This window comes from Scyliorhinus canicula, chromosome 27, assembly GCF_902713615.1.
Source record: "Scyliorhinus canicula chromosome 27, sScyCan1.1, whole genome shotgun sequence".
In the NCBI taxonomy this organism is placed as follows: Eukaryota; Metazoa; Chordata; class Chondrichthyes; order Carcharhiniformes; family Scyliorhinidae; genus Scyliorhinus; species Scyliorhinus canicula.
This window is the reverse complement of record NC_052172.1, coordinates 18,493,290-18,516,847: the sequence shown is the minus strand read 5'-3', so window position 1 is coordinate 18,516,847 and position 23,558 is coordinate 18,493,290. Positions and strand designations below refer to the sequence as shown.

The 23,558-nt window shown below is 51.4% G+C and overlaps 1 protein-coding gene across 1 annotated transcript in view; it reads left to right on the top strand.

Moving 5' to 3' along the window:
• The window catches only part of LOC119958001 (ras and Rab interactor 3-like), a 45,845-nt gene extending 22,287 nt beyond the window's left edge, over window positions 1-23,558 (top strand). The window contains exons 5-11 of the mRNA XM_038786256.1: window positions 1,585-1,676; window positions 3,712-4,101; window positions 5,666-6,379; window positions 12,235-12,540; window positions 17,654-17,785; window positions 18,911-19,074; window positions 21,591-23,558. Coding sequence (XP_038642184.1) covers window positions 1,585-1,676; window positions 3,712-4,101; window positions 5,666-6,379; window positions 12,235-12,540; window positions 17,654-17,785; window positions 18,911-19,074; window positions 21,591-21,899 — 2,107 coding nt within the window. The 3' untranslated portion in view covers window positions 21,900-23,558. The remainder of the gene's footprint in view (window positions 1-1,584; window positions 1,677-3,711; window positions 4,102-5,665; window positions 6,380-12,234; window positions 12,541-17,653; window positions 17,786-18,910; window positions 19,075-21,590) is intronic.

Sequence of the window (23,558 nt, the reverse complement as noted above, 5' to 3'; positions counted from 1 at the left end):
CTTGCCCAAGTGGGGGGCCCCTTCATTAAGAGTTGGGGACAGGTCAAGTTGACCCTGGGAGGCATCGCACTTGAGTCTGACCCCGCCTTCACCTGATTGGGCAACAGGGAGAAATATGAGGGCCTTAAAATCAGAGTCAGGCAGTTCAGGGGCGATGTCGGGAAGAATGTCTTCACTCAGGATCATTCTTTCTTCCCCCTAAAAAGATCTTGAGGTAATTTGAAAATATAACTGATAGAACATGAGGAATAGGAGCAGGATTAGGCCATTCAGCCCTTCGAGGCTGCTCCATCATTGTCATTGCCTCATGTTTGACATCAACACCACTTGTCCGCCCGAAGCCATTCCCTTAAGAGTCCAAACGCTATCCATCTCGGTCCTCAACATACTCAACGTTTGAGCATGCACAGCTCTCGAGAGTAGCCTATATGTGGCCCCAAAGTCCAGCCTTCATATTCACCTGGAAAGCCATTTGATTGATCCAACTACTGCAGACGAAAAATATTAAGAGGACGAGAGATAGGAGGAGTAGGCCATTGGGCCCATCGGGTCTGCTCCGCCATTCAATACGACAACGGCTAATCCCGACGACTGTGGCCTTAACTCCACTTTCCAGCCTACCCCACCATAACCCTCAGCTCCCTCGTCGATCAATAATCTGTCTGCAAGAGCCTTGAATATATTAGGTGACCCAGCTCCACCCCCCTCCCCCCCTCCTCCTCCCCACTGCTCTCTGGGGGAAGTTTAAAAAAAAAAAATTTAGAGTACCCAATTATTTTTTCCAATTAAGGGGCAATTTAGCATGGCCAATCCACCTACTCTGCATATTTTTGGGTTGTGGGGGTGAAACCCATGCAGACACGGGGAGAATGTGCAAACTCCACACGGACAGTGACCCAGAGCCGGGATCGAACCTGGGACCTCAGCGCCGTGAGGCAGCAATGCTAACCACTGCGCCACCGTGCTGCCCTCTCTGGGGGACGATTAATGACCCTCCGGGGGTACATCCTCTCCTCACCTGTGAGCCCCTAGTTCTAGATTACCTCTTAAAGCACAGAAAGAGGCCACTCAGAGAGGCCATTCATCCCATCGCGCCCATGCTAGCTCTGTACAGGAGCTATCCAATTAGCCCCCCCCCCCCCCCCCCCCCCCCCTCACGACGCTGGAAATGATTCCTTTTCCAGGATATTCCCGATTCCGTTGTGGAGTCCCTGCCTTTTCCAGGCCATGTCTTCCAGATCCGCAACACAGTTGCAAAGAAATCTTTTCTGTCCACCTCTTCGGTTCCTCACACGTTCTCGTTTGAGCTCGTCACCCATTTTTCAGGAAGTGACTGCGGCGAATTTTTGAAATGTGGATTTCTTCCTCTCTCTCTCTCTCGTCCATAACGCGTGTTGTAAAAACACTTGGCAACCTCAAGGCGTGGGAGCGAGAGCCACTTTGACCACAAACGCGAAAAATACTTCAGCAAAAAAAAACAACAGGGCCCTGAACTTTACACATTTGTAACTGCAAAAAACAGGAAGGGTGAGGAGTGAAATCAGGAACTGTGTTAATTTTCACTGTATTTTTCCAACTGCACAGAGATGTCCTGCCATTTCGTCTCCTCTTGCCACCAGCCATTATACACACAGGCAGCAAAGAGGAGCTTCAGAAGATCTCAGCGCTGGGCATGAGTGAGTTTGTCTAATCGTTTCACTTCATTTTCATATTCAGTTTGACTTCCTTTTCTTCGAGGCTGTTTCCTGCTTGGTGTTTCCTCCTCACTATTCTCACCTCCGCAGTCTTATTGGAAAGAGTTTGGTCTCCTCTCTCTCCCTCTTCTTACTTTCCCTTCTTTCTCCCCCTTCCCTCCTCTCTCACTCCTTCCAATCCCTTCCCTTTATGTCTTCTTCCCTCTCTCCCTCCTTCTCTCCCCTCTTCCTTCAGTTCCCTCATCTTTCTCTCCCTCCCTCCCTCCTTCTCATTCTCTCTCTTCCCCTCCTTCCCTCACTTTAGCTCTGCACCCTTCCTTTCCCTCTCCCTCACTCCCCTCACCTCTCCTTTCTTCCCCTATCTTATTTTGCCATTTTCTCTCCATTTCTTTCTCCTCTTCCCTCCCTCACCTTCCTTCCCTACCTTGGTCTCTCTCTCTCTCACCCATTCCCTTCCTTTTATATCTTTCCGCCCCTCTCGCCCTCCTTCACTTCTACCTTTCTCTCACCTGCTATCTCTTTCAGTTCCCTCGCCTTTCTCTTCTTCCTTTCCCTGCCTCACTCGCTCTCTCCCTCCTCCTCTCTCCCCCCACTTTTCTCACCGTCTCTCTCCGCCACCTTCTCTTTCTCTCCCCCCCCATCTTTTCCCTGTCTCTGTCTCCCTCCCCCCCCTCTCCCCTCCTTCCTTCACCGCTTTCCTCTCACCTCCTCTCTTCCCCTCCCCTCCACATTTCTGTCTCCTTCACTTCCCTCGTCTCTGTGTCCCTCTTTCCCTATCTCTCCCCCTTCTTCCCTCCCCTCTCTCTCTCCCTCCTTCCCTCACTGCTTCCCTCCCCTCTCCCCCCCCACCACCCACTTTTCCTTCTCCCCTTCACTTCCCTCTTCCTCGAATGACTTTCACCTCCTTCCTCGTGTCCACTCCAAAGGCAATGACCTCTGGTTGGACCTGGATTCCAGTGTCTGCATTCTTTCTCCTGCGTTTGATCCCTGTGTATGGGCCTGACCAGAGTGCAATGGTTCACTTCTCCTTATAATATCTCTTTGGACGGGCAGCACGGTGGTGCAGTGGGTTAGCACTGCTGCCTCACGGCGCCGAGGTCCCAGGTTCGATCCCGGCTCTGGGTCACTGTCCGTGTGGAGTTTGCACATTCTCCCCGTGTTTGCGTGGGTTTCGACCCAAAGATGTGCAGGTTAGGTGGATTGGCCACGCTAAATTGCCCCTGAATTGGGGAAAAAAATAATTGGGCGCTCTAAATTAATATTTAAAAAAATCTCTTTGGAATTTATTCAATAAATTTTTTAAAAGGCCGGTGCATTCACTGGGCAATAATGAAAATGAAAATGAAAATCGCTTATTGTCACGAGTAGGCTTCAAATGAAGTTACTGTGAAAAGCCCCTAGTCGCCACATTCCGGCGCCTGTTCGGGGAGGCTGTTACGGGAATCGAACGGTGCTGCTGGCTTGCCTTGGTCGGCTTTCAAAGCCAGCGATTTAGCTCAGTGAGCTAAACGGCCCCTCCGTGTAAACGGAGGTGTTTTGTTTGTGAAGGTCGGTGAGCACAACCTTCCAAGATTTTGCTTCCTAACCCGCTCGGAGCCAGTGTCGCTGTGAGAATGTTACAGTTGGCATTAACCTGAGGTTCCGTCTGCCTCTCGGGGTGGGGGGGGGGGGGGGGGGGGGGGGGGTGGGGGGGGTGGGGGGGGGGGGGTGGGGTGGGGGGGGGGGGTAAACATTCCCAGGGGAGGTTATCCCTCCACCAACATAATGGAAAAGAGGATTTGCCATGAATTGCTGTTTGTGGGATCTTACTGTGCTCAATTTGCTGCTCTGTTTCCCACAACACATGCAATGGGCGCCGTGTGGGCGGCAGGATCTTCTGGTTTCCCACTGAATGGGCCCCTCTCCGCTGATGAACCGGCGGCGTGGATGCAGGGGTTGATGCGAGCAAGGTGCTCCAGAAATTTGAATCATCCTTTTGGCTGTTCTATGTTGGTTTCTCTTCCTTGTTTCCGTCCAGTGTTCTGGGATTCGCCCTTCAAACAAAGCCAAGACGCTTTCTACCAGGACACCTCGGGCAAGGCCCTGGACTCCAGCCCTACCGCCAGCTCGGAGATCCTGAAGCGGCAGCAGCTCCCCATGTGTTCCATCCAAGTGACGGCCGAGAACGGGGCCCTCTTCTTCATCAACCCCCTATTCCTGAGGGAGCACGGGGATGGCTGGCTCACCCACGTGCCCCTGCGGGCGCATGCCTTCGGGCACTCCAGGTTGGCGACGAGATGCAGGAAACCATCGGTCAACTGCGGAGCAAGGCCCACCCCTCGGCAAAAGCGGCAAGACGCGGTGGTGCGCGATGAGACGGGAGACTCAACATCTGGAAAAAGCTTGGAGAAGGAGGAGATATTTAAAGGTAACCCAGCCTTCTGCACCTCAGGGAGGGTACGGTCCATCGGACGGTCAGTTGGCACACTGCCCTTTCACCTGTACAACCAAACCCCAGAAAACGTGGGGATGAAAGTACCTTTTGTCTGTCCACAGCTATAGTCCCATGTAAAATTAGTCTGAGATCTTGGCCGGAATTTTCCGGCCATTGGGATTCTCTGTGCGCCCCCCCCGCCCCTAAGTTTCCCAGCGGCGTAGGGGCGGCTTCAACGGGAAATCCCATTGACAAGCAGCGGGAGGCGGGAATTCCGGCGACAGCGAACGGCGCTCCGTCGAGAAACGCGTGGCCTGGGGTGCCGGAGATTTCAGCCCCACGACTTTTTTTTTTTCTTTTTATAAATTTAGATTACCCAATTATTTTTTCCAATTAAGGGGCAATTTAGTGTGGCCAATCCACCTACTCTGCACATCTCTGGGTTGTGGGGGCGAAACCCACGCAGACACGGGGAGAATGTGCAAACTCCACACGGACAGTGACCCAGAGCCGGGATCGAACCTGGGACCTCAGCGCCATGAGGCGGTTGTGCTAACCACTAGGCCACCGTGCTGCCCACCAGCCCCACGACTTAATTCCCACTGGGAATTCTACCCCATGTTCCTCGTCCCACACTTCAACCCCAATCCCAACCCGCAGCTCCTAATTGATGTCTCAAACCAATTGGTTCCTCGGTAACAAAATAATCGATAACATAAAATAACCGATAACATAAAATAACCGATAAGGCTAATGGAATGCTGGCCTCTTGATCTGGACGACTAGAATACCAGGAGGGTAGTGGGCGGTGAAGATTAAGGAGAAATGGGAAGGGGAGCTGGGAGGGGAGATCGATTGGAGAGTATGGAGTGAGGCACTGCGAAGGGTAAACGGGACCTCCTCTTGTGCGAGGATGGGCCTGATACAGTTTAAGGTGGTGCATATGACTTGGGCGAGAATGAGTGGGTTATTTCAGGGGGGTAGCAGATGAGTGTGAGAGGTGTGGGCGGGGGCCAGCGAATCACGGCCACATGTTTTGGCGTTGCGAAAAATTGGGAAGATTCTGGGAGGGGAGTGTTCACAGTCTTAGCCGTGTCACCCTGGCACTTTGGCAGCTGGGTAAAGAAGATTCTCTTGAATCCCCCCTATTGTGTCCCTTTGTTTCAGTCTCCCATACAAGTCTTCTTCATAATCTACCCTAGCAAAACCTTTCAGAATTTTAAGTTACAGGTGGTAGCACAGTGGTTAGCACTGTTACTTCACAGGTCCAGGGACCCGGGTTCGATTCCCGGCTTGGGTCACAGTCTGTGCAGAGCCTGCACGTTCTCCCCGTGTCTGCGTGGGTTTCCTCCGGGCGCTCCGGTTTCCTCCCACAAGTCCCGAAAGACGTGCTGTTGGGTGAATTGGACATTCTGAATTCCCCCTCTGTGTACCCGAACAGGCGCCGGAATGTGGCTTCATTGCAGTGTTAATGTAAGCCTACTTGTGACAATAATAAAGATTATTATTATATTATTATAAGAGCTTTAACAGTGCTGACTCATGCTTTCTTTTGAAGGTCCTGTCCCCAGCGTGGAGAAGATCACATCCCCTCAGAGCACCGAGACAGCTCTGAGGAGGAAGAATTTCACACGGCGGGCTGCCTGGAGTTGGGGAGACGACACAGAGCCCGATGTCCCGAAGGACGTGGAGCAGGAGCGGACCAGGCCGCGGAGCACCGGCTCGGAAATGGGGGCCAGGGACAGCCGCACTCTACCGGCGCCCTACCGCGCCTCCTGGCTGGAAGGGGGCGATCAGGGGACGCCGTCGTGCCTCACGAAATCCCGCTCGGAGACCTCCCTCTCGTCCTGCGATAGCCCGTCACTCCCGCCCATTTCGGAGCTGGACTCGCTCTCGATCAGCAGCGTGGAGGACGACAGCGAAGCCGGGAACGCCCTCCAGAAGCAGCAACACAAGCGGCACTCGGCCGGCTTGTCGGAAAAGGTCAGGTTCCGCCTGTCGGCAGTCGGTCACGCCTTCACCGGCCTCATGTCCACGGACCGGAAAATCAGGAACAAGATCGTGGAGCTGGCGCAGGACAGGGGGTCTTATTTTGGGAGCCTGGTGCAAGGGTTCATCTCCTACACCACGGAGAACAAGGGCAAGTACGCCAGCAGCACGGAGATGCTGCAGGCAGTTTACCACATGATTACCAGCCTCCGGAACTACCTGTCCCAAAGCTCGGAACTCACTCACATCCGGGATCAGTCGGACCACGAGGAGTGCGATATAGGTAATCACAGCCTTCCATCGAATGTAAACTCGAGAAACGGGCCATCCAGCCCAGCTAACCCATCCCAGGTGCACTCAAGTCATCGTTCCTCATTAGAACGTCCAAACCTGGAGCAGGAGGAAGCCATTCAGCCCCTCGAGCCTCCCCTTCCATTCAATAAGATCATGTTTGATCTGATTGTGGCTTCAACACCCCCCCCGCTCCTCCCCCAATAACCTTTGACTCCCTTGTTAGTCAAGAACCTCGGCGTTAAAAATATGCAGTGTTAAATTCTACCAGCTGTCCCTTGTCAAGATTCGAACCCATGTCCGCAGCCTATGAGCCTGTGGATTGCTGATCCAGAGACATTTCCCCGTCGCCACCAACGGCTACCATGAAATTTTAGGTTCCCCAGCTGATGGGATTTGAACCCGTGCCCAAACCTCTGATTCGCTCAACCCGGGATGTCAGCAATGTGCCAGTGACCACCTTAATCTCGTCCAATTATTGGGAGCAACCGCAATTTCTCGCTCCACCGAGCTTTCCATGAAATGCACCAATGCTGACCCATTTCCCCAGGCTGATGGAGACATGGCCGCCAATGATGGAATGATTCAAATCAGGGATGGGTCAGAGGCCAGAATTGGAAGAGCAGGGATATCGGTCTCAGAGGGGTTGTGGAGCAGGGCCAGGGGCCGAATCTCAGAAGTGGTTGTTTGGGACACCCTGAAATGATGCATTGGCCAAAAGTCTCCAGCCGTTGGGATGAACCTTTCCCGACGGCAGAGCCACCCCCGCCTGTGGCTTTCCCAGCGACGTGGGGCGGCTTCAATGGGAAATTCAATTGACCATCAGGAGGAGGATAGAATCCCGTCATCAGTGATGGACACGCGGTGGAGAAACACACGGTGGGGTTGGGGGGGGGGGAATCCTGCCTGTTATTGCAAATTCGTCCTCAACAGTCAGTCACAATCATTGGTCGTGAAATGATTCCAGGCCTATTGTCCCCAGCACTCTACCCAGGATCTGGGGCTGGGCTAAGCCAGCTGGCTTGTAATGCAGAACAAGGCCAGCAGCGCGGGTTCAATTCCCGTACCAGCCTCCCCGAACAGGCGCCGGAATGTGCCGACTAGGGGCTTTTCACAGTAACTTTGTTGAAGCCTGCTCGTGACAATAAGCAATTATTATTATTAATAATTGTGTTTATAATAGCATTGTGGATAGCACAATAGCTTCACAGCTCCAGGGTCCCAGTTTCGATTCCCCGCTGGGTCACTGTCTGTGTGGAGTCTGCACATCCTCCCCGTGTCTGCGTGGGTTTCCTCCGGGTGCTCCGGTTTCCTCCCACAGTCCAAAGAAGTGCAGGTTAGGTGGATTGGCCATGATAAATTGCCCTTAGTGTCCAAAATTGCCCTTAGTGTTGGGTGAGGTTACTGGGTTATGGGGATAGGGTGGAGGTGTGGGTTTGGGTGGGGTGCTCTTTCCAGGAGCCGGTGCAGACTCGATGGGCCGAATGGCCTCCTTCTGCACTGTAAATTCAATGATATTCTCATTCCCGATGTGTCCATGATCAACTCGGGCAAGGCCGGGAGCTTTAGAAGCAAACTAGAGATACTCTCCCCTCTCAATGTTCAACATAATTGCTTTGAGTGCAAGGGTGCTGTGGGCCGGAGCATTGCGGCTCAAGACGGCAACAGAGTGTGTCCTGAGGCAGGCAATAAACGGTGCCACCTGTGCCACCCTTACCTTCCTCAGCTAGCAGGTTCTGATCCTGCACCACGTCTCCTCGCGTGCGGCCAAAAGGTCTCGCGGAGAGATTTTGAACCGGAGAAAAAAGGAAAGGGTGAGCTGATCTTGATCACGTGACCTGCTTCATGGAAGGCTTTCTTTCTGGGTGTAGCTGCCTGTCCAGAAGGAGGCCATTCGGCCTGTCTAGTCCATGTCAGCCCTAGGACACCCAAGTGACCTTTCTGTCCCCACCTTCCTGCGCCTAGCCCATAGCCCTGTAGCTTGGAGCAATTAAGGTGCAGATCCAGGCACTATTAAAAGAGTTTAGGGTCTCTGCCTCCACCACCGACTCGGGCAGCGAATTCCAGACTCCCACTACCCTCTGGGTAAAAACGTTCTTCCTCACGTCCCCTCTCCACCTTCTGCCTCTTGTCTTGAATCCCTGTCCCCTGGTTCTAGAATTCTCCACCAAGGGAAACAATTTTATCCTCTTCCCCTCATAACTTTGTCCGCCTCAATTTAGCCACCCCTCAGCCTCCTTTGTTCCCAGGAAAATAACCCCACCCTATCCAATCTCGCAGCGGAATTATTTATTTTCACCTGTCGGAGCGAGAGAGAGAGAGAGAGAGAGAGTGGCAAACAAGCCGCTCGATTTCTGTTTTACTCAGATCTTTTTGACTGGCCTTTATGGGAAATCACATGACAAATGGGAGCTGGGGTGGCCTTTTCACAAGGTCCGCATTTATTTGAGCCCGTGCAGCAGCATCCGTTAGTCTGATCGAGCGACGCGGCCCAGCTACAGAGGCGTGAGTTTTGTGGTTTTTGCTTGAGATGACATAGAAGTGCCTCGTTCATTCATTCGCTTCCTGCTGACGACCGTTGTCGGGAAATTTGGCAACGGGCCTTGAAGTCTGAGTGAATATTTAAGCCAAGGTGTGGGGGTGTTGTCAAAACTCAGGGATTGCCTTGGAGTCGCCGGTGATTCATCCCCTGGATTCTCCTGCATGCAAACACCCTGGGGCAGAAATCACAGAGGGATGTGAAAGTAACTTGCCGATCTCGTTTCTTAAAAATAAAATTTAGAGTACCCAATTCATTTTTCCCAATTAAGGGGCAATTTAGCGTGGCCGATCCACCTACCCTGCACATCTTTGGGTTGTGGGGGCGAAACCCACGCAGACACGGGGAGAATGTGCAAACTCCACGTGGTGATAACCACTGTAGTTATGTGTACTTGCAGTAGGGGGATGTATGGCTGTACCTGTAATACAGGTTCCTCCGGTAAGCCCCTGCTGGCTAGCTCCGCCCACAGGGAGCTTGTGTATAAATATGCGTGTGAGTCACTCAGACCCTAGTCTACAGTTGCAGCCGGAGGAATAGCCTCACACAGCAATAAAGCCTCGATTGAACTTGTCTCTCGTCTTTGAGTGCAATTGTTAGCGCCACATTCCACACGGACAGTAACCCAGAATCGAACCCGGGACCTCGGCGCCGTAAGACAGCAGTGCTAACCACTGCGCCACCTTCCCGCCACTTCCCGATCTCTTAAAACACTACCACTTATAGGGTATAAACGTCTTGGGAGAGGAACGGTCTGTGTGACCTCACAGGAGGTCAGGTGACGAACATCTCCAGGAATAAGTCCACCCAGAGTTGGCAACCTGAATTTAACCCACCCACTGCTCCCGCTGTGCTAAGGGATTGGCCCGAGGAGGCATTGCGTTGAAGAGGGCAATAGAACAGGCAGCAGTTGAACTGATAATCAGAATCTTGAAGCTTTTCAGGATCTCCACAATAGGAGCAGTCGGCCCATTCAGCCGTAGTCAGGCCATATCAATCAGATCATGGCGGCACTGATTATGGTCTGGCCTCTATCTCCCTGCCTGCACCCCATAACCCTTGAATCCCTTGTTCTCAAAAATCTGTCTAATTCATTCTTGAATGACCCAGCCTCCACTGCTCTCTGCGGATGTGGATTTAAACACTGATGGCTCTCTGGGAGAAGGAATTCCTCCCCATTTCCCTCTTAAACGGGAGATCCCTTATTCATAGAATCCCGACAGCGCAAGAAAGAGGCCATTCAGCCCATCGAGTCTGCAACCACCCTTCGAAAGACTTTGTCCTAATCCCCTGCCTGAATCCTAAGCGGCAATTTACATAGAACATAGAGTGGAGAAGGAGGCCATTCGGCCCATCGAGTCTGCACTGACCCACTTTAAGCCCTCACTTCCATCCTATCCCCGTAACCCAAAACCCCCCCCTAACCTTTTTGGTCACTAAGGGCAATTTGGCGGGTCCCTGCCGCTGTGAGGCAGCAGTGCTAACCACTGCGCCATCGTGCTGCCTCACGGTGAAACTCCAATCTGAAACTCTGCCAAGTTGTTCTAGATTCCCATAAGAGGGAAACATCCTCCCAGCATCTCCCCTGTTGGGCTTTCTCGGAATTGTTTCAGTAAGACCACCCCTCATTCTGAGCACCAACCTGCTCAACCTTTCCTCAAAACCCCTTCATCCCAGGAATCCACCGAGTGAATCGTTCTCTGAACAACATCCAATGTGGATTGGCCACGCTAAATTGCCCCTTAATTGGGAAAGAAAATAATTGGGTACTCTAAATTTTAAAAAAAGATTCTTGCTCCTGGCTGCCATCTGGTGACTCTTGCTGGGAGGTGGAGTTGAGGTGAGAATATCGTCAGGCCAACATGGCCTGAATGACTTGGTAATCTTCACTAGGCAAGAGGAACCACTCCACTGCACAGGGTATCTGGCCCCTGGGAACTGCTGCCCCCACAGCTCCAGAGACCCAAGTCCGATTCTGGTCTTGGGTGACTTTGAGCGGAGTCTGCACGTTCTCCCCATGGTCTCCGTGGGTTTCCTCCGGGTGCTCCGGTTTCCTCCCACAGTGTGCAGGTTAGGTGGATTGGCCGTGCTATATTGCCTTTTAGTGTCCAAATACCTTAGGTGTGGTTAGGGGGATCCAGCGGAGGCCGTGGGCCTAGTTGGGGCGCTCCTTCGGAGGTTCGGTGCAGTCCTGATGGGCCAAACGGCCTCCATCTCCACTGTAGGGAGTCTATGATGTCCATCACTCGGGATCCACTTTGAATTTCCAGCTCCAGAACACCAGCAGAAAAAACTGGAGGAGGAATTAAAAATGGAAAGAATCATTAAATCCAGAATTTACAAATGGTTACAATTGCTCTCTGAGTGACCCCATGAGTTTCGAAGCAGCCATTTGCCATTTGGATTTGCCTTTTGAGATCACTCCCTATGGGGAATAGGTGAGTGGTGGCCTGAATGGGGTCCTCAAGAACACACAAAATAGGAGCACGAGTTGGCCATTCAGCCCGTCGAGCCTGGTCTGCCCTTCAGTACGATCATGCTTGACCTTGGTCTTCAACTCCCCTTTCCTGCCCGTTCCCTAATGCCCTTGATACTTTGAAACATCAAAAACCTCTCTACCCCAGCCTTAAATGTATTCAACTATGGAGCATCCACAATCCTCTAGGATAGAGAATTCCAAAGGTTTACAATCCATTGAATGAAGTAATTTCTCCTCCATCTCAGTCCCTAACCTGAGACCGTGGCCCCGTGTGTTAGATTTCCCGACCAGCGGGAAACCCTTCGGGATCGTATGTGTTTCAATGAAGCTGCCTCTCCTTCTTCAGAGAATATAAACCCAATTTACTCAGCCTCTGGTGGTAGGATCTCTCAAGCCCATGAGGACCAAGCTAGTGAACCTTCGCTGTACCACGTCCAACGCATATATATCCTTCCTTAAATATGAAGACCAAACTCTATACAGTGGCCGAAATTCTCCGGTCGTTACAATATACTTTTCCCGCTGGCAACGCACCCCCCCCCCCCACCAGCGGGTTTCCCAGCGGCGTGGGGTGGCTACAATGGGAAATCCCATTGACACGCGGCTGGAGTATGGAATCCCACCGCCAGTGGATGGCGCTCCATTGGGAAACCCGGGGCTTGCAAACTGGGGAATCCCGCCCAGTGTGGGCTCTACGTAGCCAGACCTCTTTATTCCTGTACATTCCGTCACCCTCCAACCAAGGCCAACATGCCGGCCACCTTCCTAACTGTCAACCCGCCAACTTACCTCCCGGAGAATAACCCTGGCGTCTTTGTGTCTTTTTCAGACGCGTCCATCGAAAAGGCTTTGCAGAAGTGCATTTTGAAGCCTTTGCGAGACCACATCTACTCCAGCCTCCTCGCCTTCCGCACCAGGGACGGCTCCCTCAAGAGGCTGAGGGACAAGCAGCCCGTCCTCCAGACCCAGAGCCTGGCAGAGCTGAGCGTGACGGCTGGCGTGCCTGACGCCGTGGGCCTGGAGAAAATCCAGCAGAAATTCAACGCCATGCACGCGTCCTATTCGCCCTGGAAGAAGGTGACCCAGCTCCTGAAGGCCTGCAAGCTTATTTATGAAGCCATGTCGGCGACATCAGGTGAGCAGCGAACACCAGGAGCCATAGATTTGTAGACTCTAAAGGGATATGGCGTTCAGATAGAGGATCATGTTGAATGGAGGAGCAGACTAGAAGGGCCGAATGGCCTACTCCTGCTCCTAAATATGTTTCTATGTCTATGTTTCTGTCAGTCTCTTTCCCAGAAGGGTTCGCGTTTCAAATCCCCCATTACGGATATTCCTTAGGTTCAGTGAGAGAATTCTCTTTCAGTAAGTGGCTCAGAACATGCGGGGTTAGGCTTGATGAAGGCCATGTTCGCTGGCAGCGACATGACGGGCCGAATAGTCTCCTTCCCTTGTTATAAGTTGCTGGAAATCGCAGCCAAGGCAGTGCTGTCACTCGTGCCCTGTCAGAAACGCGTCACCCGATTTGCTCAGAGCGAGATCCCACAAACAACATTGTGATGACGTTCAAGTGTGATTTACATAAAGACGGATGCCTGTTGAGGGATCAATATTGACTAGGTCGGCAGGGATCGTGAATCACATAATTGTTACGGCGCAGAAGGCGGCCATTTAGCCCGCCACGTCTGCACTCTCCCGCTCTTCTTTGAAATAGTTCCCTGGGATCTTTACACTCACCTGAGAGGGCAGGCTGGTCATCGGCACTGAGGGACTGCTGTGCTGCCAGAAGGAACTAACTAGAGAACAGACCATCCTCGACTGGGGATTGTGTAATGAGAAAGGAACGATTGGCAATCTAGCTGTCGCAAGGCACTTTGGGATGAGCGATCATAATATGATCGAATTCTTCGTCAAGGTGGAGAGTGACGTGGTTGATTCTGAGTCTGGGATCCCGATTCCAAATAAAGGAAACTACGATGGTTGGAGGTGTGAGTTGGGTAGAATGGATTGGGAAATGGTATTTAAAGGGATGACGGTGGACAGGCGATGGCAAACATTCAAGGAGCGCGTGGGTGAACTGCAACTTTTATTCATTGCTGTCTGGCGCAAAAGTAAAATGGGAAAGGTGGCCACACCATGGTTTACAAGGGAAATTAAAGACAGTATTAGACACAAGGAAGAGGCATACAAATTGGCCAGAAAAAAAACAGACCTGAGGATTGGGAGTTTAGAAGGACAAAGGGATTGATTAATTTTTAAAAATAAATTCAGAGTACCCAATTCTTTTTTTTCCAATTAAGGGGCAATTTAGCGTGGCCAATCCACCTACCCTGCACATCTTTTTTGGGTTTTGGGGGGTGAAACCCACTCAGACACGGGAAGAATGTGCAAACTCCACACGCACAGTGACCCGAGGCTGGGATCGAACCCGGGTCTCGGCGCCGTGAGGCATCAGTGCTAACCACTGCGCCACCCTCAAAAGGGATTGATTAATAAGGGAAAATAGAATACACGAGGAAGCCTGCAGGGAACATCAAAACTGAGTGTAACAGATTCTATAGGTATGTGAAGAGAAAAAGATTGGTGAAGATAAATGTAGGTCCCTTACAGTCAGTAACAGTGGAAATTTATAATGGGGAACAAGGAAATAGCTGACCAACTAAATAAACACTTTGGTTCTGTCTTCACAAAGGAGGACACGAATAAGGTGCCAGGAATGTTGGGGAATGCAGGGTTTTGTGAGCGGGAGGAACTGGAGGAAATCAGTATTAGTAGGGAAATGGTATTGGGAAAATTGATGGGATTGAAGGCCAATAAATCCCCAGGGTCTGATAATCTACATGCCAGAGTACTTATAGAAGTGGCCCAAGAAATAGTGGATGCATTGGTGGTCATCTTCCAAGATTCCATCGACTCTGGAACAGTTCCGATGGATTGGAGGCTAACTAGTTAAAAACTAGGGAGAAAACAGGGAGTTCTGGAAGTGAGCCTGATGTTGATCATGGGGAAAATGCCAGAGTCCATTATAAAAGATTTAATAGCAGAGCACTTGGAAAAGAGTGTGAGGGTCAATCAAAGTTGAACGTGGATTTATGAAGGGGAAATCATGCCTGACAAATCTATTGGAATTCTTTGAGGATGTAACCTGTAGAGTTGATGAGGGGGAACCAGTGGATATGGTTTATTTGGGCTACCATTCTGGCTTCTGACAAGGTCCCATGGAAGAGATTAACTCTTATTAAAGTATGAAATTAAAGTTAATGGGATTGGGGGCAGTTTATTGAGTTGGATAGTTGGGTTTAATTTAATGTTTCCCTGCTTGGAAGGATAAAAACTATGGAGAGAAAACTGGTTGGCAGACAGGAAACAAAGAGTAGGAGCAAACGGATATTTTTCCGAGTGGCAGGCAGTGACTAGTGGGGTACCGCAGGGGTCAGTGCTTCGCCTGAGCTATTTACATATTTATATTAATGATTGAGATGGGGGAACTAAATGTAATATCTCCACATTTAGGCAGCACAACAGTGGTTAGCACTGCTGCCTCATGGCGCCGAGGTCCCAGGTTCTATCCCGGCCCCGGGTCACTGTCCGTGTGGAGTTTGCACATTCTCCCGTGTCTGCGTGGGTTTCGCCCCCACAACCCAAAGATGTGCAGGGTAGGTGGATTGGCCGCGCTAAATTGCCCCTTAATTGGAAAAAATGAATTGGGTACTTAAAATTTTTTTTTAAATCCCCAATTTACAGATGACACAAGGGTGGGTGGGAGGGTGAGCTGTGAGGAGGATGCAGAGATCCTTCAGTGTGATTTGGACAAGTGAGTGGCAATTGCATGGCAGATGTAATACAATGTGGGTAAATGTGAGGTTATCCATTTTGGTTGCAAAAACAGGAAGGCAGATTATCTGAATGGCTAGAGATTGGCCTGGGTGTCCTTGTACACTGGTCACTGAAGGGAAGCATGCAGGTGCAGCAGGCGGTAAAGAAGGCAAGAAGGCGGTAAAAAAGGGGCAGCACGGTAGCACTGTGGATAGCACAATGGCTTCACAGCTCCAGGGTCCCAGGTTCGATTCTGGCTTGGGTCACTGTCTGTGCGGAATCTGCACATCCTCCCCGTGTGTGCGTGGGTTTCCTCCGGGTGCTCCGGTTTCCTCCCACAGTCCAAAGATGTGCAGGTTAGGTGGATTGGCCATGATAAATTGCCCTTAGTGTTGGGTGGGGTTACTGGGCTATTGGGATGGGGTGGAGGTGTTGACCTTGGGTAGGGTGCTCTTTCCAGGAGCCGGTGCAGACTCGATGGGCCGAATGGCCTCCTTCTGCACTGTAAATTCTATGATAATGTTGTCATTGCGAGAGGATCTGAGTACAGGAGCAGGGATGTGTTGCTGCAATTATACATAGAAACCTGTAAAATTCTAACAGGACTGGACAGGGTAGACGCAGGAAGGATGTTCCCGATGGTGGGGGGTGGCCAGAACGAGGGGTCACAGTCCGAGGATACGGGGTAGACCATTTAGGACCGACATGAGGAGAAATGTCTTCACCCAGAGAGTGGTCGGCATGTGGAATTTGCTACAGAAAGCAGATGAGGTCAAATGTTTTCAAAAAGGAGATAGGTACAGCACTTGGGACAAAGAGGATCGAAGGATATGGGGGGGAAAGCCGGAATAGATTGCTGAGTTGGATGGTCAGCCATGATCATAATGAATGGTGGAGCAGGCATGAAGGGCTGAATGGCCTCCTCCTGCTCCAATTTTCTGTGTAAAATGCTGCCTTTTGGACGAGATATTGATTCTTTTTTAAAAATTCATTTATGGGATGTGGGTGTCGCTGGTTAGGCCAGTATTTATTGTCCATCCCTAAGCCATTAGGCCCTAGAAAAGGCAGCCGGTTCTGGACAACATCCAGTGAGCTTGGAGTCTCTGAGATTCCTGCCAAGGTGCTGTGTGGAAAAATGCCAGTTAGTCAAGACCGTGATGAGTCGATCGTCTGCTCATGCCTCACTGGGTCACCTGATGGGGTCGGAGAAGAAAATCCCGGAGATTTTCCAGAATTTTCTATTGTTTTTCTTCACCCCTGCCAGCTAAGACACTAAGGTTGGAATAGTTGACACCGCTGTGCATCGCTTGCCCGATTTGGTTCCATATTTCCACCAGATTCCTGCCAAAGTTACACTGGTGGAACAGGGGGATTTGAAAGGAAGTTTCCGGTGTTAATTGCCTGGCAGGGAAAATGAGTCACTGGCCGGCCTTTTCCAGCTCCCACCCGAAGCCAATCGGCGTTTGGCCGCTCTGTCAAATTTTCCGTCCCCCCCCCCCCCAACAACGATTCCCATCAAGGGCGGGACTGGAAAACCTTTTTTTTCTTTCTTTCAATAAATTTAGAATACCCAATTCATTTTTTCCAATTAAGGGGCAATTTAAATGAAAAATGAAATGAAAATCGCTTATTGTCACGAGTAGGCTTCAATGAAGTTACTGTGAAAAGCCCCTAGTCGCCACATTCCGGCGCCTGTCCGGGGAGGCTGGTACGGGAATCGAACCGTGCTGCTGGCCTGCTTGGTCTGCTTTAAAACCCAGCGATTTAGCTGAGTGAGCTAAACCAGCCCCTGATTTAGCGTGGCCGATCCACCTACCCTGCACAGCTTTGGGTTGTGGGGGTGAAACCCACACAGACACGGGGAGAATGTGCAAACGCCAGACGGACAGTGACCTGGGATCGAACCTGGGACCTCGGCGCCGTGAGGCAACAGGACTAACCACTGCGCCACCGTGCTGCCTGGACTGGAAAAGCTCAGCCATTGTCTTCCCCACTCTTTTCAAAACGTGGTGTTGTCCTGAGTTCTCAGTCTCTCCTGATCCATGTCTGTAGCCTGTGGAATCTAATAATCTTCCGGAGATGTGACACCATAGAATCCTTACAGTTCAAAGGTAGGCCATTTGGCCCATCAAGTCTGCACCGACCCTCGGAGACAGCACCCTACCTAGACCCACATGCCTGCCCTTTTCCCGCAACCCCACCTAACCTGCACATCTTTGGACTGTGGGAGGAAACCGGAGCACCCGGAGGAAACCCACGCACACACGGGGAGAACGTGCAGACTCCACACAGACATGTCACCCGAGGACGGAATTGAACCCGGGTCCCTAGCGCTGTGAGGCAGCAGTGCTAACCACGGCGCCACCGCCGCTCCTTCCAACACATCCGTTCTCTGCTTTGTCGTGTAACGCAACTCGGTTTTTCTGTTACAGGGAAGCCTTACGGAGCGGATGACTTTCTGCCGGTGCTGACCTACGTCCTGGCGAGCAGCAACTTGACAAACCTGTCCCTCGATGTGGAATACATGATGGAGCTTCTAGACCAGAGCCAGCTCCAGGGTGAAGGTGAGGCGATGCAATCTATTTCCTACAAGAACACAGCTACCTTCCAATCCCAAACCTTGCTGGACTTCGGGGGCCCAAGGCTTTTCCTATTCCAGAATCCCAGATTTCACCAGGCGAATGGGTAACTGCCAGGCCACAGCGAGTCACATGTCTGCACAGCAAGGGTGTGGGCAACGACAGGCATTGTAGCGATTATGGGCAGTGGTGAGATTGCATCTCAAGTACTGCGCACAGTTATGGTCCCATTACTTGAGGAAAGACGCAAATGTATTAGAAGTGGTTCAGAGAAGGTTCACGAGATTGAAGCCATAGGTGAAGGACTTGCCTTCCGAGGAAGATATTGAGCAGTTTAGACCTATACTCGCTGGAGTTTAGAAGAATGGCAGGAGAACTAATTGAGGTACAGGACATGAGAATAGATGTAGGGATTGTGACCTGGAAGTTTAATGAACGATACTTGGGTTTAAATGTCGAGGGGGATCAAAGGATATAGGGGGCTTTTGGCCTACATTAAGGTCTCAGCCCAGAATGGCAGGATTTGTAGTTAGGCCTTGAATTTGGTGCATGCTGCCTATTCTTGTGTTGTAAACGCTTCGTTAGGCACCCGGAGGAAACCCACGCAGACACGGGGAGAACGTGCAAACTCCACACAGACATGTCACCCGAGGCTAATATTAGGGGCTAATATTTCCGACTTTATTCAAACCAGACCTCAAGACTTGAATTAAGCCTTATGTTTGAGATGGCTAAAGTCTAGATAAAAGCCTTGATAGTTGTGATGAATGTTATCAGTAGCCGATATAATGATACCTTACCTTTAAGGCATTGGCCCTTTAAGACCGGGCTTGGAACCCTGGGGGACTCCGCCTCTGGCTCCGCCCCCAGGAAACGGTATATAAGATAAGGCTCACTCAGGCAACATGTGATGAGCACACTTCTCGGCTGCTGTACAGTTCTCAGATGATTAAAGCCTTTGAATCATCTATCTTCTCTCCTGTGTCTTGATTGAGGGTTTCTCAATAGTGGAATGATGTAAATTAGAGTTCAGGGGCAGGGTCAAACTTTGGTGGGATGGACTGAATATTGTCCTTAAACATTTTGTCTCCTCCTTTTCACATAATCCAGGTGGATATTATCTAACAACAATGTTTGGCGCTCTCTACCACATCAGCAACTTCCAGCCCAGATACATAACCCGACAGATGAGTGACGAGGCCAAGTCATCGCTTCATCAATGGAGGAGGAGAAGGACGCTACACCACACCCAGTCAAAAAGGCGCTCGGCACAGGTTGGTACCGCTGGAAGGGCGGGTAACACCAAGAGTCAACGGCCGTGCCGTTTATGCTGGTTTCCACAATCGTGGACCATGCGTGATGGCACCTCGGGGGGTTTCACAGGCCATTAGAGCCCCATGTATGGTCGGGTACAGGGCAGGGTAGTAGCCTGGCACCCACGCACCCTGCCAGTGCCACACGGGCACCCTGGCACCACCGGGTTGTCATTGTCAGGTGCCCAGTTGGCATTGCCAGGGTTCCAAGCTGGCAGGGTAAAGCTGCCCAGGTGCCAGGTTGGCCGGAGCCTGTGTGTGGGGGGCATGCTGATGAAAGGGAGGTTGAGAGGGGTTTAAGGGGGTCTCAAAAAGATGGGGGGGGGGTTGCGGGAAGGGGTCTCCTGAAAACGGAGGGGCGGGTGGTTAGAGATTGAGGCAGCCTTTCAAAATGGCACCCGGGTCTGTGAGGAGCCGCCCTGCTGGCGAGCTCTGCCCTCCAGAGTTGGGAAACGCCGAGGCCCAAATAAACGGCTGTCTCCTTGGATAGCGGTCTCGGTCTCCGGGATGGTGGGGCACAGGCCAGGGTAGTACCCTGACAGTCCCCCTGGCATTTGGGCACCTTAGCACTGCCAGTCTGGCACCCAGGCCGGTGGAACACCCCGCCCGAAACCCGACTCCGATCAATCATGCCCAGTGGCTAAGGGGCACCTTAAAGAAGGGTAACACAGTGGTTAGCACAGTTGCTTCAAAGCTCCAGGGTCCCAGGTTCGATTCACGGCTCGGCTCACTGTCTGTGCGGAGTCTGCACATTCTCCCCGTGTCTGCGTGGGTTTCCTCCGGGTGCTCCGGTTTCCTCCCACAAGTCCCGAAAGATGTGCTTGTTAGGGGGATTGTCCGTGCTAAATTGCCCCTTAGTGTCCAAAAGTGCCCTCAGTGTTGGGTGGGTTACTGGGCTTGTGTAGGGTGCTCTTTCCAAGAGCCGGTGCAGACTCGATGGGCCGAATGGCCTCCTTCTGCACGGTAAATTCTATGATAGAAGGAATGCGATGGCAGAGAGGCGGGGGGCTGCTGGGGCCCAGGGAATGCACAGGAGGCCAGAATTAGATGAGCAGATATCTGTGGGATTGAGATACTAGCCTGGGGTGCAGTTACTGGTAACCCATCGCCCCCGTGCTCGCCAGCCTGTACTGATTCATTCCCGGATACACCTTGATTTTAAAATTCCTATCTATTGTGTTCAAATCCCTCCACTGTCCTCCATCCCATCCCTGTCTCTGAAATCTCCTCTCAGCCTGTACAACCTCGTGGACAACTCTGCACCCCTCCAATTCAGGCCGTTTGCCAATTTCCAGAGCTCCACAATTGGTGTCTGCGTCTCCGGCCCCCACCACTCAGGGGCTGGTTTAGCTCACAAGGCTAAATCGCTGGCTTTTAAAGCAGACCAAGCAGGCCAGCAGCACGGTTCGATTCCCGTACCAGCCTCCCCGGACAGGCGCCGGAATGTGGCGACTAGGGGCTTTTCACAGTAACTTCATTGAAGCCTACTCGTGACAATAAGCGATTTTCATTTTCATTTTCACTCAAACCCCTGCCCTATAAACAGACAGCCCAAGTGCGGGTCTCTCTATCGTAAAAGGGATATGTGGAGACTCCAGTAATTGGTGCGAAATAGACTCGGGACAATGATGCCAGAACCAAATGGCCCATCAAGAGAAGGTGAAACAGACTGGGATTCTGTCTGCTAGGAGAGTGAAGACTGAGGGGATAACCAAATAGAGAGTGGTTAGCACTGTTGCTTCACAGCGCCAGGGTGCCGGGTTCGATTCCCTCCTTGGGTCACTGTCTGTACATTATCCTTCTTAAAGCTGCAAATGGAGAGGGTCCAACCCCCAAATCTAGGAGCACCAGCACTCCCACCGTCCCTTCCCAACATATTGAGCATAGCTCAGATTAGGAACCCAAGGTCCATTTTGCCCTCTGAAGGTTTAATAGTCCGCTAGACGGTGCCTTTAACAGCCGCAGGCTGGTCTATTAAATAAAGAACATTTAGCTGGCAAACTAAGTAAGGGTGACAATTAAGATCAGCCCTTTGCATTAACTTGTAGCAAATGACTAAAGGGGGGCAGCACGGTGTCCCAGTGGGTTAGCCCTGTTGCCTCACGGCGCCGATGTCCCAGGTTCGATCCCGGCTCTGGGTTACTGACCGTATGGAGTCTGCACATTCTCCCCGTGTCTCTGTGGGTTTCCTCCGGGTGCTCCGGTTCCCCCCCCCCTCACCCCCCCACAAGTCCCGAAAGACGTGCTTGTTCAGTGAATTGGACATTCTGAATTCTCCGTGTATCTGAACAGGCGCCGGAATGTGGCGACTAGGGGCTTTTCACAGTAACTTCATTGCCGTGTTAATGTAAATCTACTTGTGACACTTAAAAAGATTATTATTATTAGTGAGCATTGCTTGCCCAAACATTGGTGATGTGAAAATATTAGCCTGTAAAAGTCAGCTCGCTTTCTGACTCCATCTTCTTGCCCTGTAGGATCTGCTCCACGTCTCTTTCTTGGAGCCGTGTGACAACCAGGTCGCCATTCTGGCCCCTGCGCACATGAGCATGGCAGAGGTGTGGAAAGCGTGCGCGGAGAAGTTCGAAGTGCCGGACCCGGAGGATTACCGCCTCTTCGTGGTCAGGGACGGCTCTTACCAGCTCCTGGAGGAAGATTCCTGCCCCCAGAAGGTCAAGGAAGAGATGCGGCAGAAAGGAGTGTCGCCGTTCCATTTTGTGTACGCACCCAAGGACAGAGATGAACTCCCCCAGGCTTCACCGCCGGAAGAACCAGCCGCTTCGTGACAAGTCGCCTTGGGACTGAATATGAGAAATATTTACGGCCGGGGTCGCTTGGCTAAGTTCTTGAGCTGTGGTCTCCTGTTTCCGGGTGAAACCAATGGAACACATGGACAATGGAAGGCCATTCAGCCATTCTTATAGAGGATGTGTCTCTAATATGCTCCGATCTCGGCAAAGCACTCCATCTTTTAAAAGCTCTCGGCGTGGGTAAAGAAACCTTTTTTTCTTCCCCCTCGTTCTTCACATGTGAATCCTCAGTCCGTGCTCCCTTCATCGCTGCTTCACCAACTTACGGAAACAACGGTTCATTATTCACTGAGTCAAAACTCTTCGACAGCTCCCACGAGATCCTGAACCAATTCACTGGCCCAGTGAGAAGAGGTCCAGCTTTTCGGGTCTTGGCAATAGAATGGCTCCCGTGAATCTTCCTGGAGTAGATTTTCTCCTGTGTCTAATGTCCTTCCGACAATGAAATACCCCGACTGCAAACAATCCGTCAACTCCGGGAGTCAATTGTTCAAATCCAACATTGTTTTAGGATGTGGGCATTGCTGGTATCGTTACCCTTCTCCTCCTTGCCCTGAAAGGCCTGGTCTTCGGGACAACTGCGTTGTGCCTAGATGACCACGGGCCACCCACGCTTTGTTGGAGTAGACTGGTACATGGGAGGGCATCACATAACTCATTCGGAAGTTTGTCATCTTATTTCTGCTGATGCTCCATGATTGAGCCAAATTTTGTTTCATATAACAAAGGGCTACTGTGAAGTAGGTCACCTCTTTCAACAATGACTTGCGTTCATAACCCCTTTAGTGTGACAATACATCTTAAAGTTGCTTCGAGGGAGTGTTATAAAACAAAATGTGACATGCAGCCACTCCGCGAGTTTTAAGGTCCTTGGGGCAAAGTTTAGAGGAGATGTGCGGGGCAGTTTTTTTTACACAGAGAGTGGTGAGTGCCTGGAACATGTTGCCAGGGGAGGTTGTGGAAGCAGATACATTAACGCCACTCAAAAGGCATCTCAACAAATACATGGATAGGGTGGGTATAGAGGGATACGGCACAAGGAAGTGCTGAGGGTTTTTGCAAAGGGTGGTATCATGACCGGTACAGGCTTGGAGGGCCGAAGGGCCTGTTCCTGTGCTGTATACTTCTTTGAGTGAGCTTTCAGGAGCAACTTAAAGGAAGCGGGAGAGGCAGAGAGGTGTAGGGGAGGGAAGTCCAGAGTTCAAGGTGGCAGGCAGCTGAAGACACGGCCACCAACGGTGGGGCAATTAAAATCGGGGATGTTCAGGATGTCAGTACTGAAGGAGCGCAGAGATCATCGGTCAAGGTGGCAGGGAGAGAAGGGAGCAACCATGGAGGGATTCGAAAATAAGGGTCAGAATTTTAAAATTCAAGCATGACTTGCAAGAGCTGAGGAAGGCCAGTGAGCAGGGGGGTGAGCTGAACTTGGCCGTATAATCTCTGCTCCTAATACAGCAAAAAACATCCTTGAGGCCATGAAATGCGGGCCAATCTTAATTTATTTTGTTGTTGTGTGGTAGCATTGTGGTTAGCACAATTGCTTCACAGCTCCAGGGTCCCAGGTTCAATTCCCGGCTTGGGTCACTGTCTGTGCGGAGTCTGCACATCCTCCCCGTTTGTGTGTGGGTTTCCTCC